This window comes from Scyliorhinus torazame, chromosome 3, assembly GCF_047496885.1.
Source record: "Scyliorhinus torazame isolate Kashiwa2021f chromosome 3, sScyTor2.1, whole genome shotgun sequence".
Classification (NCBI taxonomy): domain Eukaryota; kingdom Metazoa; phylum Chordata; class Chondrichthyes; order Carcharhiniformes; family Scyliorhinidae; genus Scyliorhinus; species Scyliorhinus torazame.
In genome coordinates this window covers 221,570,815-221,585,927 of record NC_092709.1, presented here as the reverse complement: position 1 = coordinate 221,585,927, position 15,113 = coordinate 221,570,815, and the positions used below count along the sequence as shown (strand labels likewise).

The following is a 15,113-nucleotide window of genomic DNA, read 5'->3' as shown; positions in this document are numbered from 1 at the left end:
TTTTGGCATACATAGAATCTCATGGGTATATACTAATTATTTATTTCTACTAACGTGGTTTTGCTCAGGTAGGCGGGTGTTTTGTTCCCTCCTATCCCAGTTAGATGAATCATTTTGTTTGTATGGGGTAAGGGTAGATTGGTAACAAATATGGACGCTCCTGTGTCCACTAGCATCTCACATTGTCTGCCCCCTACTAGTGCAGACACATAAATTCTTCCCTCCTTTTTACCCTTGTGAGTGGGGGCTGCAGACAGTCAGCCCTGCTGACCTCGGAGGTTCCGTGATCCCTCCGGTTCTGTGGTGGCCCTGGATCGGGTCGGGGGTCTCCCATGCTTCTCCCAACACACTGCCTCTGAGTGTCCATACTTATTACAGTGGCTGCAATGCTTCCCACTGTCTCCTGGTCTGTCTCCTTTCTGTGGGGCCCCACAATCCCTCGCATAGTGCCCTTGCCGGCCACAATTGTGCCAGGTCAGTTTCGGCTTGGCCCAGTTCCCGTTACTGGGGGTTGCTACTCTTTCTGGTCTTGCTCTGACCTGGGATGTCTCCTCTACCTGTACACCACTAGCCCACTCCACCAACTCGTCGGAATCCTGGGACATAATCACTCCCATTTTTAGGATAGCCTGGTGGGCACTGGAGAGTCCATCTTTAAAAGCTTGGATGAACGCCCGATCCCCACGGCATGGGTTCCCTTGCCCTGAGCACTCTTGGTACACGTGGAACAACCATTCCCTGTATTCAGAAGCTCCTTCCCCTTTCTGCTGTCTTGTGGTAGTGATCTTGCTCCAGTTAGTGGGAGCGTTCCCTAACACTCTGGATTTCCATTTTTAATTGGGCGAAGGGGTCCTGCTGTGCATCTATCTCTGCTGTTAAAGCGACGGCATGTGTCCACCGTCCCCCGTTATAATCCTGGGCTACAGGAGTGGCGGCTCCGCCAGCTACCTGCCTCCACTTATCTGCTGGACAGGCTGCCCTGACCAGCTGGTGTACGTCTCTTAGGTGTAACTGTTGTCCTACCCAGATTGTGTCTAATTCTTCCCAGAATTTGGTGTTTGCGCTTCTAGGTTGTAATTTGCCCAGCGAAGTCATTATCTGCTGTCTCTCACCTGGGGTAAAGGGTTTATAATTCGCTTTTGGCTGCGCATCTGTTCCCCCTCGGGTTACTGGCGCTAAATTGTATTCTAACGCACCCCACCCTGCCGGAGGGGCGGTTGGCCCCTGCTGTGTGGGCTCGTAAGGGGGTAGGGGATCGGTTTCCCCCCTCCCTTGTTGTTCTCTCAACACGTGGTTGTGTTTCTCCAGTTCCCTTACTGTAGATTCTAATTCCCTGATCTCTTTGTCTTCCTTCCACTTTTCAGTAGCGGTGCCTACTTGTTCAATTAGTCCTGCTAACTGATGTACTGACATTATCCCTATCTTTTTAGTCTTGCTTCTCTTCTCTTTGTCTATCCAACCCCTCTGTTGTTCTAAGGTCTGGGAAGTGTCCCAGCCATCCTTATTCATCTTTTCTATCAACGCTTGTCTGTCTGTCATATATGTCACGATAAGAGAACCTGCAGATCTCCTTTTTATATCATTGCCTGCCATCTCGCAGACTTCAATACCCCCGGTTACTATGAGTAAAGTGTGCTCTCTACTGGGGGGGACTTCACTACCCCCCCCCCCCCCCCAGCCACTATTACTACCCTAGCACCGTCTGTACGGCCGCAGCTGCCTCCTAGCAAAGTGTGCTCTCTACCGAAGGGACTTCACTACCCCCCAGCCACTATTACTATTCCAGCGCCGCGCTGTCGCTACCGTCTCTCAGGATTTGACTTATACTCACGGTGTCCACTATTACCACCTCGGCAACGTGCTTCTCCACCGGAGTTCGGCTCTAGGTCAGAGTTGATCAGCTCCTTTTCCCCACCGCTAATAAGGCATTGGACAGCCCAGTACCCAACTTATGCTCTACTTTCATACAAGAACTCTGCGTTTGTTCGCCACTACAGAGTTCGGGGTTAGCCGATTTCTGCCACCTGTGCTTCACAATCCTTAGTGCCTTTGGTGCCTCAATACCCACTTCAAATCCTGACCTTCACGTGGGAGATTCCTCCTCTTGACAGCCAGTCTAAGGCTGGGCGTTTGGGGCAGCACTACCTTGTCCGTTTGTTGATCAGCACAAGCCACAAATCCTTAACACTATCAGCAGTTAGTACCAAATCTGATCTATTATCATGTCACTATACAGTCAAGACTTATATCACTATGCTTATCACTATAGGTATCTTATTTTAAACTGCACCCTTTGACCTGTCTGACTCCTGCAGATTCGAAACGATCTTTACCCCGGCTTTCCGATCGAGGCCTTCGATCAGAACTCACCAGAAGTAAGACCTTGCCGGACTACGCCAATATGTTGTGGGAAAATCAAACACTTCGGGAGTCAGACTTGCTGTGTTCAATCAGTGCAGTTTATTGTTACACGAAGCTTCGGGAGAAAGCGTACGTACCCCGCAGTACAGTACCCAGCCTTTCTCCCGGTTTGAATGGCAGTCATTCATTTTATACTTTGGGTTCACAATAAGCCCAGATACAAAACAATTATTACCTTGTTATCTTTAAACATTTTATTGATTGTACATCGCTATTTGTAAGCGTTTTGCCATTTACACATGGCCACAGTCAAAGAGGTTTTACAGTTTACAGGCAGCAGCAGGAAAGTAGTATCGATTGTCCCTTTGTTTTAGGAAATGGCTCAAGACATTCATATTAGCATATCATTGTGTACACCTTGGTTGAAGTCAGCTTTATTCAAGTGGTGTCCCGCATTTATGTATTTCTTAATCTTCCTGTCTGGCTCCCTTTGTCCTGGATCTGTTCCTATCTGTCCCACTGGCACCCCGCTGGACTCCAGGCATCAGTTATGTCTGCTTTATTCTCTGTGTCTCCATCTTGTGTGTCAGGCAGCCATCTTCTGTGCCAAGTGCCCTTCTGAACCATTTCCCACTTCATTAGTCAAGGTACATTGTGATTGCGAAATGGATGTTGTAATAAAAATTGTAAGGTTTTCTACCCTCACACTTCAAACCTCCACACGCTTCCTCTGCCACATCCATGCCACATCATGCCACCACTTGCTCTCCCACCCACCCAGCCTTGTGGGCCCCTTACCCTTCATGTCTACCTATTCACCTCTACCCACTCCCTAGCCATATGCCAACTTGGTGAAACTTATGCCAAGGACCCCCAACCAACATCCTTTACTCTTTCACCCCCTAAAATCAACTATCTCCAGTATCCACCATGGGCAGACTTCAGGAGCCAGACTGAGATTAAATAAAATAAATTTTGATGTATCTACTACAGAGTTCCCTATGTAAAAACACACTCTCATTGATAAAAGTCCATGCAATACAATGAAATCCTTTTCAAGTACTTAATCCCTCATGTAAACAAACATTTGTATTCATAGTTCCACATTAATGATAACAAATCCCTTTATAAACTCCTGTAGTTGTCAGTCAAACTGTGAACGTATAACTTTCCCCCATCCCGTCCCCTTCCCCTACCCAGTCCACCCCTCCCCCCACCACTGCAAATAATGGAAGCAGTCAATCAGTACTTTAATTGTAATGATAACCCTCACGCTTATACCAACAAACAGCAATTGAAATTGCAAATACAGATTATATTTTAACTGAGAGGCACAGCAGGCTTTTTGTTTCAAAATTAAAGAGCAGGAATTTAAATGACTTGACAGCTTGACAGTTCTACAGGCTATGTTCACATTTTACGTCCATTCATGTCCACCCAAAAAGGTACCAGACCACTCCAAAGAACTCTGGGAGATGTAGACCTTTTCCTCCAATTCAAAAAATTTTGAGTCATGCTTCAGAAACTTCAGTAATGAAAATTGCCTTTGAGGGAAGGCAGCTACAATTTTCAATGTGCCGCTGCCTCCGTGAACCATATACGTTCAGAATTCATTCAACCCCTGGACCTGGACCCCGCGCCCCCGACCCCATTCCACTCCATAAACTGCTTTGCAGCCAAAATAGTACTTTTTGAAGTGTAGTCATTGATGTAATGGAGGAAATATGGCAATCAACATTGCACATAGCAAACTCCCACAAGCGACAAGAGAAAATGACCAGATGGTCTATTTATTTTTAATAATACTGTTTGAGTGATAAATATGGCAGACTACCAGAGAAAACTCAGCTGCTCTTCTTCCAAATGGCAATATGGATTTTTTACATCCACCGGAGAGGCCAGGGAGAGTTTGTTTTTAACACCTTATCCTAAAACGGCAGCTCTGACAGTTCAGAAGAGTAAGTGATGAAAAATATACTGTGTATGACATTGATGGCAATAATAATTTGTTTCTTCACTTTAACTAGAGTAGAAATAAATACAAGTTAAACATCTGAAATATTCTTTCAAATTATTTTTCACACAATATGTCCAAGAGAGCGGAAAGGAAAAATATGACCTGTCACAATGACAGTAGATGTTGTTTAACAAACTAGAAAATGTGCTTACTGATGCACGCAAGATAAACTTTATTTTGCAACTTGCAGAATCATAACTGTAAATAATTTGGTTGCTGATGCATTATAAATGTATGTAACCAAAACAAAATTACACTTGTTTTCATCACGAGGATTCTCTAATTGTGACTAGAAAATACATTGAATGTATTATTAGGGGGCGGCACGGTGGCACATGGGGGCGGCACGGGGGCACAGTGGTTAGCACTGCTGCCTCACAGTGCCAGGGACCTGGGTTCAATTCCGCCTTTGGGTCACTGTCAGTGTCCTGCACTTTCTCCCCATGTGTGCATGGATTTCCTCTGGGTCCTCCGGTTTCCTCCTCCAGTGCGAAAGGTTAGATGGACTGGCCATTCTAAATTGCTCCTTAGTGTTGGGGGATATACAAGTTAAGTGTAGTACGGTGTTGCAGGGATAGAATGGGAGCCTGATTAAGGTGCTCTTTCAGAGGGGTGTTGCAGACTTAATGGGCCGAACAGCCTCCTTCTGCACTTGTAGAGATCCTATGAGTTGAAGTGTACTTAAATAAATGGATTTCATGGAATAGATATTTCCTGGAATAAAGTCTATTACCTTCCTAAAGAATTCTGGCAATTCATGCAAAATGATCATGAGCCTGATCAAACCACAATTTACCTTCTCTACGCTGGCTGTCCATATTACCCTCTTTGTTCGTTCATGCACTTCTCCAAAGGCAACTCTGCTTTGAAAATAAGACCTGTTGTCACATTGCAGCTATGCATCATCTTCTTGGAGGTGACGAGTGATTTTGACTCCACGTCAATACAAATATACTGTGAAGTCAGGTTCAGAGTACTGATGTGGTCTATTGGATCTCCAGGAGACGTTTTTAAATGTGTTACTGAGTATCCTAAACTTGTGAAGGAGAAAATAACTCTGCCGTCTGTGGTGATATGCATCACTGTTCATACACAAGGGTTAATGTAAATACACTACAACTAAGTAACCACTAGAGGGAGCACCAGAGATGTTATGACATGCAGACATACAGCCAATGGGTCATTACAACAGGCCACAACCAATGGGTAATCAGGACACCCAGAGGTGGCATTACTACAAGGGGGCACTTCACAATCAATATAAAAGGACAGGGCACACATGCTCTGCCTCTTTCCACAGACAGACATCTGGAGAGTACATCAGGGTTGATCAACAGCATCACACCCAGCACATGGCTTAGATCAGGCTGGTAAAGATAGACTGGGTTACTACAGCTAGATTAGCAGAGTGTCAAACTCATTTAAGAACTGTGTTAATAGTTCAATAAACATGTTGAACTCATTTCATAGTCTGGAGCTTCCTTTGTCAAAGCATACATCAAGCAAGCAGCTTATGCTACACGAAGCAGCATAACACAACATGATATCAGGAGTGCCTGTTACATCTATTTAGTTCAACTCAGAAAGATGCGTGACAACCAGCAACCGAACCCAGGCACGGTGATCGAGATTCCGGTTCCTAATCCACTCAGGTACCACGGCAATCTCAGTGCCAACTGGCGTGCATTCAAGCAACAATTTCAGCTTGACATGGAAGCATCGGACCTAACTGGCGTGGCCGATGCTGAGAAGATTGCTCTTCTACTCACCATTGCGGGTGAACATGCAACAGAGATCTTCTGCTCCTTTAAATACTCCAAAAATTGGATTGGATTGGATTGGATTGGATTTGTTTATTGTCACGTGTACCGAGGTACAGTGAAAAGTATTTTTCTGCGAGCAGTTCAACAGATCATTAAGTACATGAGAAGAAAAGGGAATAAAAGAAAATACATAATAGGGCAACACACATATACAATGTGACTACATAAGCACTGGCATTGGATGAAGCATACAGTGTGTAGTGTTAATGAGGTCAGTCCATAAGAGGGTCATTTAGGAGTCTGGTGACAGTGGGGAAGAAGCTGTTTTTGAGTCTGTTTGTGCGTGTTCTCAGACTTCTGTATCTCCTGCCCAATGGAAGAAGTTGGAAGAGTGAGTAAGCCGGGTGGGAGGGTTCTTTGATGATACTGCCAGCTTTCCCCAGGCAGCGGGAGGTGTAGATGGAGTCAATGGATGGGAGGCAGGTTCTTGTGATGGACTGGGCGGTGTTCACGACTCTCTGAAGTTTCTTGCGGTCCTGGGCCGAGCAGTTGCCATACCAGGCTGTGATGCAACCCAATAGGATGCTTTCTATGGTGCATCTGTAAAAGTTGGTAAGAGTCAATGTGGACATGCCGAATTTCTTTAGTTTCCTGAGGAAGTATAGGCGCTGTTGTGCTTTCTTGGTGGTAGTGTCGACGTGGGTGGACCAGGACAGATTTTTGGAGATGTGCACCCCTAGGAATTTGAAACTGCTAACCATCTCCACCTCGGCCCCGTTGATGCTGACAGGGGTGTGTACAGTACTTTGCTTCCTGAAGTCAATTACCAGCTCTTTAGTTTTGCTGGCATTGAGGGAGAGATTGTTGTCGCTACACCACTCCACTAGGTTCTCTATCTCCCTCCTGTATTCGGGACAGAACGCAATTCCAGGCAGTCCTGGACATATTTGAAAGCTACTGCGAGGTAAACACAAAAGAAATCGGTACAACTGGCGCCAATACTCACCATGAGGCAGAGGTAGGGTTGCAACAGAAGCAAACAGCAATTTTGATTGATAGCCATCTTGCGCGTATCCAGCCAGCCCAGTCCGCAGATGCACAGTTCCCAAGAAGACCCGAACCGGCAAAACGGTATTTTGCACATGCGCGAGAAGCCGCACATGCGCAGTTCCGAAAAGAGCGCACAGTAAAGGAACCTCGGCGTGCGCATGCGCATGACGTCACGAGGGTCATAATGTCACAGGCCCCGGACCACGGCCACTTAAAGGGGAAGGGTCCAAAAATTAAAAAGAGTTTTAAAGCCACAAAACACCATTCTTTCATCTGGAATGACAGCACAATGCCTGAACTTCGACCAGTAGATTAAAATAACCTCCACAGAATCCTGAAACAAGCAGTTAGCACCACCCAAAGAGATGATTTGGTCCTTGAAGACTACTACTCAGACGATGATTTCTTCCTTGGACACAGAGAGTGCAATGACAATACCGAAACAAAAGAAGGTAATTGGTTTTTCGCAGAATACTACTCAGACATGGCTGAGTTATTCGTATATGCTGATCACAGCATCAGCAACACGGTTGCAAAGCTCAACATGACTCTACTCATGGTAGATGAATCCAATACCATGATGCCATGGCATATCATCGATACATTGGATGACAGCAACCTGTCAAATACCCACGAAGAAGACGAAGCCCATAAGAGAGCGGTTGATGCCACACAAAAAGTGGTCCACGCACCACGAAGAGTCCCCGACTCCACACAGGGAACAATGCCAGACTCCACAGAGAGCGATACAAACCTCCACAGCAAGCTCGTTGACAGACTCCACAATGGAAGCAACTCAAGACTCCAAAGCGCAGTCCATGCATGAACAAGGCTATGAAGGTCTATCCACCTTATCTGAGCAACCAGCAGCAGACGATGCAAGTCTGCCATACTCACGTGAACAACAGAAAGACTATGACAGTCTACCCAGCTCATCTAACCAACAAGAAGGCACTGCAGGTCTACCTACTGTATGTGCGACAAGTGACAAAGGCATCACAATTCCCATACAAGATGTGCAACATCATAGCGAGACTGAGGGCACTCAGCTCATATGCACAGAGGCACTCGACAATCAAAGTGAAGCTACTAGTGACTCCAGTGCGACCACGTCAATTGAAACCTCATCCACTCGAGCCTCTCCACAAGAAAATGAAATCATGAACATTTTGACTCCAGGCGAGGAGCATCAAGAAACCAAAGACGATTCAAGTGAACCTGAAATGACCCCGACAGAGGAACATCAAGAAACCAAAGGTGATTCAGGTGAACCAGATCGGGCTCCAGACGGGGAGCATCACCAAACCGAAGATGATTCAAGTGAACCGGACATGACTCCAGACAGGGAGCACCGAGGAATCAAAGACGAAACGCTAAATAAAACAGCAGATGCCACAAAGGACACCGACACAAGTAACTTCGTGGAGGACTCAAATTCTCCACTCGGAATGGTCATTGAGCGCAACAAACACAACAACAAAACCTACACAAATGACAACACAGCCAACAACAAGAAGCGTACCAAAGGCACCAACGTCAACAACAAGCACGTCAAAACCAACAACACTGGAACAACAACTGGTACGACATGGTACAACTCTGCAAATGCAGGACACTGTGACAGCACAGCTCAAGACAATGGCAAGTGTGCAGACATACCATGGCTTGATAACGTATCTTACAAATTCACGTTTGCTACACTACAAACAAGCAGACCAGCTTTCAAGGCAGCTGAATACGGCACCAATACCGCAAACACAGACACCAGTCCAGGTCAAACAGGAAAGATGACATCAAGAATCGCTACCACTAGCATCGGAAAAAAAGAGTCCAAATCAGACAACGAAGTGATTTGACCATTTGAACTCCTCCTGATGACTTCTTGGTTCCTTAAGCACAGGGACACTGACGGCGTTCACAAGGACATGGCAACATCAACAATTCAAAAACAAAACAAGAAAGCCACTCGACCGTATAAATTCATGAACCTTGGACTCATAAATATTATTTGGTATTGTATAATCATCACTGTCATCATGACTTGTACATGTCATCACTTATCTACCTATTTTGTTCAATTTTCGTTCACCAAGTACAGAAAATATGTAACATGAAAAAAGGGGGGGATGTGGTGATATGCATCACTGTATATACACAAGGGGTTAATGTAAATACACTACAACTAAGTAACCACTAGAGGGAGCACCAGAGATGTCATGACATGCAGACATACAGCCAATGGATCATTACAACAGGTCACAATCAATGGGTAATCAGGACACCCAGAGGTGGCATGACCACAAGGGGGGACTTCACAATCAATATAAAAGGACAGGGCACACATGCTCTGCCTCTTTCCACAGACAGACATCTAGAGAGTACATCAGGGTTGATCAACAGCATCACACCCAGCAAGTGGCTTAGAGCAGGCTGGTAAAGATAGACTGAGTTACTACAGCTAGATTAGCAGAGTGTCGAACTCATTTAAGAACTGTGTTAATAGTTCAAAAAACACATTGAACTCATTTCGTAGTCTGGAGCTTCCTTTGTCAAAGCATACATCAAGGAAGCCGCTTATACTACACGAAGCAGCATAACACAACACCGTCTGTGGTCTCCTATCATTAAAATATAGCCACCTGAAAAGCAGATCTCTTTGCCGATATATAAACATGCATGGCAAGTGCTTTCTCTTGAAGATGAAATCTGCTGTATGACTGTGATCTTGCCAGATGGGTGTCATGCTTCACAACTATTCACAGAAGCAATGTGGTATAATTACAATGTTAGTGCACTAACACCAATCAATCAGCAATCGCTTTACTTCACACCTAAACTCACAAAGCAAAATTGGAAGAAAATGTCGGAAAAATATTATAATTTTAGTGGTACACAGAACAATGCCACAATTCAGATTTGCAATGACAAATGAATGAGCTCTTGATGCATTTGATCTCTCTGCTCTCATAGAATTATAGAATCATAGAATTTACAATGCAGAAGGAGGCAATTTGGCCCATCGAGTCTGCACCGGCTCTTGGAAAGAGCACCCTACTCAAGCCCAAGCCTCCACCTTATCCCCGTGACCCCACCTAACCTTTTGTTTTGACACTAAGGGCAATTTATTATGGCCAATCCGCCTAACCTGCACATCTTTGGACTCAATCTGTTTTTCTCACATGCTGCCATGCATACCTTTGAGTGTACAAATAGGTTTTATGGTCAAAAAGGTTCATATTTATTTCTGTAGTTTTGTAATTTTGTTACTTGGAAACAATAATTTAATAAGGAGCTGCTCCACAAATGCGTTAGAGGCATTTTATCCTTGCTTGTTTAAAATGTATCTACTCATTTGATTGCCAAGAAAAACAAGACAGCTCTATGTTTATTGAAGTTTAAGCTTCAATGTCAAAAGCTGAAATTCTGAATAAACAATAAATTAAAACTCCATCTCTCTCTCATAAGACAGGAAATTTAAACCAGTCCTGAAGACAAATTTAAATAACCAAACAATCAGAATCATTTTCATAATTTCACATTGAAGAGACTTATATTTCTGCAATCTTAAATAACCATTAAGGATTATTAAGGCAAAGACAAATTGTAAATACTTTGTCTTTCAAAATACTTTGTGACAATATTATAAGCCATAACATCAAGGGAGCACAGTAGAAAATACAGTTGGTACAAAGTACTAACACCAATTAGAACTTTCTGTTATGCCATAGAATCCCTACAGTGCAGAAGGAGGCCTTTCGGCTCATCAAGTCTGCACCGGCCCACTCCCCCACCCGATCCCCATCTAACCTGCTCCACCCTGGACACGAAGGGGCAATTATATCATGGTCAATCCACCTAACCTTCATATCTTTGGACTGTGGGTTGATGCCCACGCAGACACGGGGAGGAAGTGCAAACTCCACACAGACAGTTACCCAAGGCCAGAATTGAACCCGGGTCGCTGTTGCTGTACAGCAGCAGTGCTAACCACTGTGCCACAGTGCCATCCTAGCAAGGCATATAATTTGCGCAGGTTCACTGTGATGCCTGCTCATTTTATAGGTAAATGCATAGTCACTGCCTTTGTCATCACAGAGTGGTTAGAGCACAAAGGGATGCCCTTCAGTTTGCCATGTCGCACCGGCCTCCCCGAACAGGCGCCGAAATGTGGCGACTGAGGGCTTTTCACAGTAACTTCATTGAAGCCTACTTGTGACAATAAGTGATTATTTCATTGTTTTTAAATTATGTCTGCACTGGCTCTCCAAAGGCACAATTTATCTAATGCCACTCCCTGGTCTTCTCCCCATCACCCCATGAATATTTCCTTTTCAGATAATAATTCCTCATAAATGCCTCAATTAAACTTGCCTCCACCACACTCTCAGGCAATACATTCCAGATCCTAATATGTTTATATTTCTTCTTAGTTTTTTATGTTACTTTTCAACATGCTTGTAAAATTTGCACTTTGAGCCGATCTTTTAACAAAAGCCTGCAAACTGCTGGACTGATGGTCAGAAATAAGATTTAAAAAGCAATTGCTGTGAAAATACCAAACTTTGAATACATCACATGGAACATTCAACTCCAAGGTGTAGAAATATGACTTGTTATGCATTCTCACAAATGCTTGACTGCATTTTCTCTACCCCTAAAAATATCCAGGAAAACAGGATGATGCTCCTTATATAAATGTTTACAATATTTCACTGCCAATCTGTTGTGTGTGCTGTAAATTTTCTATAATGGAAACATGGTACTTTGCTTTTTCCATTGATGGTTAATGAATTATGAGAGTTTATCAAAAATAGTTTATAAATATATACTTATACCACCAAATGGGTACCACAATATGACTGACAGATCAACAAAATTAGCACATGGCAATTCTGTGGAGGGTTGATAATTTTCTATTATCATAATTGTCTTCTGAATAATCCTCAAACTTATTCCACCAATACCTTTATATCTGCTTAGAGAGAATGTGAATATCTGTCAAAATATCGCAGAAAACGTCACAGAGTTATCACACTCAGTTGTGAATTCATCCCTGGCAGCTGCAAGAGATTTGTTTCCTAATTTTGTGCTATCATGTAATAACTTTTTATGGGACAATTTTCTGAGAACGCACAGAAAATCACCCCAACACATTCAATCAAATTTGAAATGTAAAAGGAAACAGGTGGATAATCTGAAATATTATATGTATAAATATATTGATTCTATATAGTACATGTCAAAATAAAGTGAAGAAACTTAAATACCAACTGTAACAAAATACAACTTAAGGCAGAATGGAAAGAGCAACACTGTATTTACAACATACTATCTATCATCTCATATTTACCAGAGGGAATGTTGTTCAAAATCTGTATTCAGATTTTGCAACAATGAATTCTTCACAAACTTCAGCAGAGATCAACATCACCAGGGGCAAGAATTTTACCAGAGAAATATTTATTGTTGTGTTGAAAAAGTAAAAATAGCATCAAGTCGAAATTCATTTATTTATGAATTAAGATTGAACATGGTAGTCGAGTTGGATAAATACTGGACGCAGCAATGGTTTCAGAATGTTGGGGGAAGTGACGGGGATTGGGACGAATGGGATATTTCTTTCTCAGAGTCAGCAGAGCTACGATAGGCCACGTGGTCGCCTTCTGCGCTACATCATTCTGTAATGATAGAAGACAATCAATGTTTCCCTTCGATTTCGATTAAATATCTTTGTGTTAATTTTATTTAGGAAGTGCTCTATTAAAAGTGGTTACATGAGGAAAAAATACTTCTGCTTGGGGTTTTCCTTTTGTGGATGGATTGGCTCCTAATTGTGATAAATCTATAGTCCGATAGATATTAGCCCCATTCAACCCCAAACTCTTAAGAACGGGGAAAGACATCCCGTTATCAGTTAAAACATCTCGGACACTCTTTCTCACTCAGCAACATGTACAAACGTATTAATGCGTAAAGTGTGAGGACCAATACAAACACTGCCAAACTATCAGCAAAAACTTTATCTGTTCCTTCTACACAATCACTTCCATTTTGTACACTCGCTCCTGCAATCGGATCATCTCACTGTCCCAGGTTAAATCAACAGGCACATTGCCAGAGGCGCCAAACAAAACATTTCCACTACAAGTGGACCGCGGCTTCTCGCACACTCTCTCCATGGTGTAAATGCAGCCTGGATGGACACGGCGAGGTCAGATCCCACCTTGGCTGGTGTTAAAATGGATCTCTTCACAAAAGAATGTAAGATCAATGCCACAATTATAACACTTGGAAGGAAGAATCACGGTGATGTTTCACTCTAACTGTGAGACACTGCCACACAACTCGCCCACCCACCCCAGCACCGCCACTAGTACCTGCAGCAAATCGCACTCGGTGTGGAGTTTAGAATGAAGTAAATATGGGAAAGGTCCACTTTCAAAATGAATGCACCGCCTGAAAAAATATTCCAAGACGATGAACTAGCCACTTCAAAGGGGAATTGCATAAAACACTGAAACAGAAAAATTGCAGGGTTTGGGGGGGGGGGGGGGGGGGCGGCGGATAGGACGGGGGAGTGGGAGTTATTGGTTAGTTCATTCAAAGGGCCGACACAGGCGCGATGGACCGGATGGCCCCCTCCTATCATTGTAGCAGCAACATCCGAGCTGATCCACCGAGAACCAGATGATCCACCAATCAGGAGGATGGTTTGAATGGTTCGCTGCCGGAATGGTCAGTGTGTGGGGCCGGTGCTGCCTGAATGTAAACAGGTCTCCTCGCGAAGAATCTGGGGAACACATCACTTCAACTAAACAAAAAAAAAACTTCAGCAGCAGCAGCATCGTTCTGACTGAACACAATGCAGAAGCTTAACGCTGGAAATCGGAACGAGAAAGACGATTTATCACACAAACAAGTTCTGCACTCACCGGCGTTCCTCAATTTCTTGTTCCTGTAAACTGACAAGATGACGAGCAGATTTCCCAAGATATCGATCACAATGGTAAATATGAGTAGTCCCGCCAGAGTGTTCGCTACCCAAGGTGGGCGGTCGAAAATGAACAGCTCTGGAACCGGACTAGAACTGTTTACACAGCTTATATTCCGATTCATTTTGGTTCGCTCGAACTTGGTATCAGCAAATGTGAACTTCAAGAAGGGAAATAATCAACTATTCATTCCAAAGCCAGTCCGGCTAAATTTAAAATTGGTCACCAGTGATGAATTCGACCAATGCAACCTACATCTGGATCCATAATGGTTAACGTTCTGGATATATATTTTTAAAATTATAGCGATCTAACTTTTCGGAAGCTGCTAAATCTATCGGACGCGGGACTTTTATACCACTCGGTCTCCCCATCACATTGCTAGTTTGTGGCAACTCGGTGTTAGCTGCTCCCTTTCATCATGTGACGGGAGTTTGCAATGAGCGGTGTAAGAACACCGCCCCTGTGTGGTGGAGGCGTGGAGCTTTCATCATTCTGTCGCTCTTTCAGGTCATTCCACTGTTCATTCATCATGCATTCTTCATTCATTCATCCATCCATATACGTATTTGCATGCATCCTTTCACGTGCGGGTTGTCCACTGCCGCTCATTCAATCATGCCCATTGGCTCCTGTCTTTTTTAAAATAATAATAATTTTTATTGTTACAAGTAGGCTTACATTAACACTGCCATGAAGTTACTGTGAAAAGTCCCTAGTTGCAATGAAGTTACTGTGAAAGGGCAGCACTGTGGTGCAGTGGTTAGCACTGCTGCCTCATGGCGCCGAGGTCCCAGTTTCGATCCCGGCCCTGGGTCACTGTGTGGAGTTTGCACATTCTCCCCGTGTCTGCATGAGTCTCACCCCCACAACCCAAAGATGTCCAGCGTAGGTGGATTGACCACACAAAATTGCCGCTTAATTGGAAAA

General features: G+C 43.9%; 1 protein-coding gene across 1 annotated transcript in view; it reads right to left on the bottom strand.

The window, feature by feature from the left end:
* The window catches only part of LOC140408951 (melatonin receptor type 1A), a 136,100-nt gene extending 121,519 nt beyond the window's left edge, over positions 1–14,581 (bottom strand). Inside the window, exon 1 of the mRNA XM_072496901.1 lies at positions 14,124–14,581. Within this exon, the coding sequence (XP_072353002.1) occupies positions 14,124–14,307 (184 nt within the window). The 5' untranslated portion in view covers positions 14,308–14,581. The remainder of the gene's footprint in view (positions 1–14,123) is intronic.
* Positions 14,582–15,113: the final 532 nt, after the last annotated feature.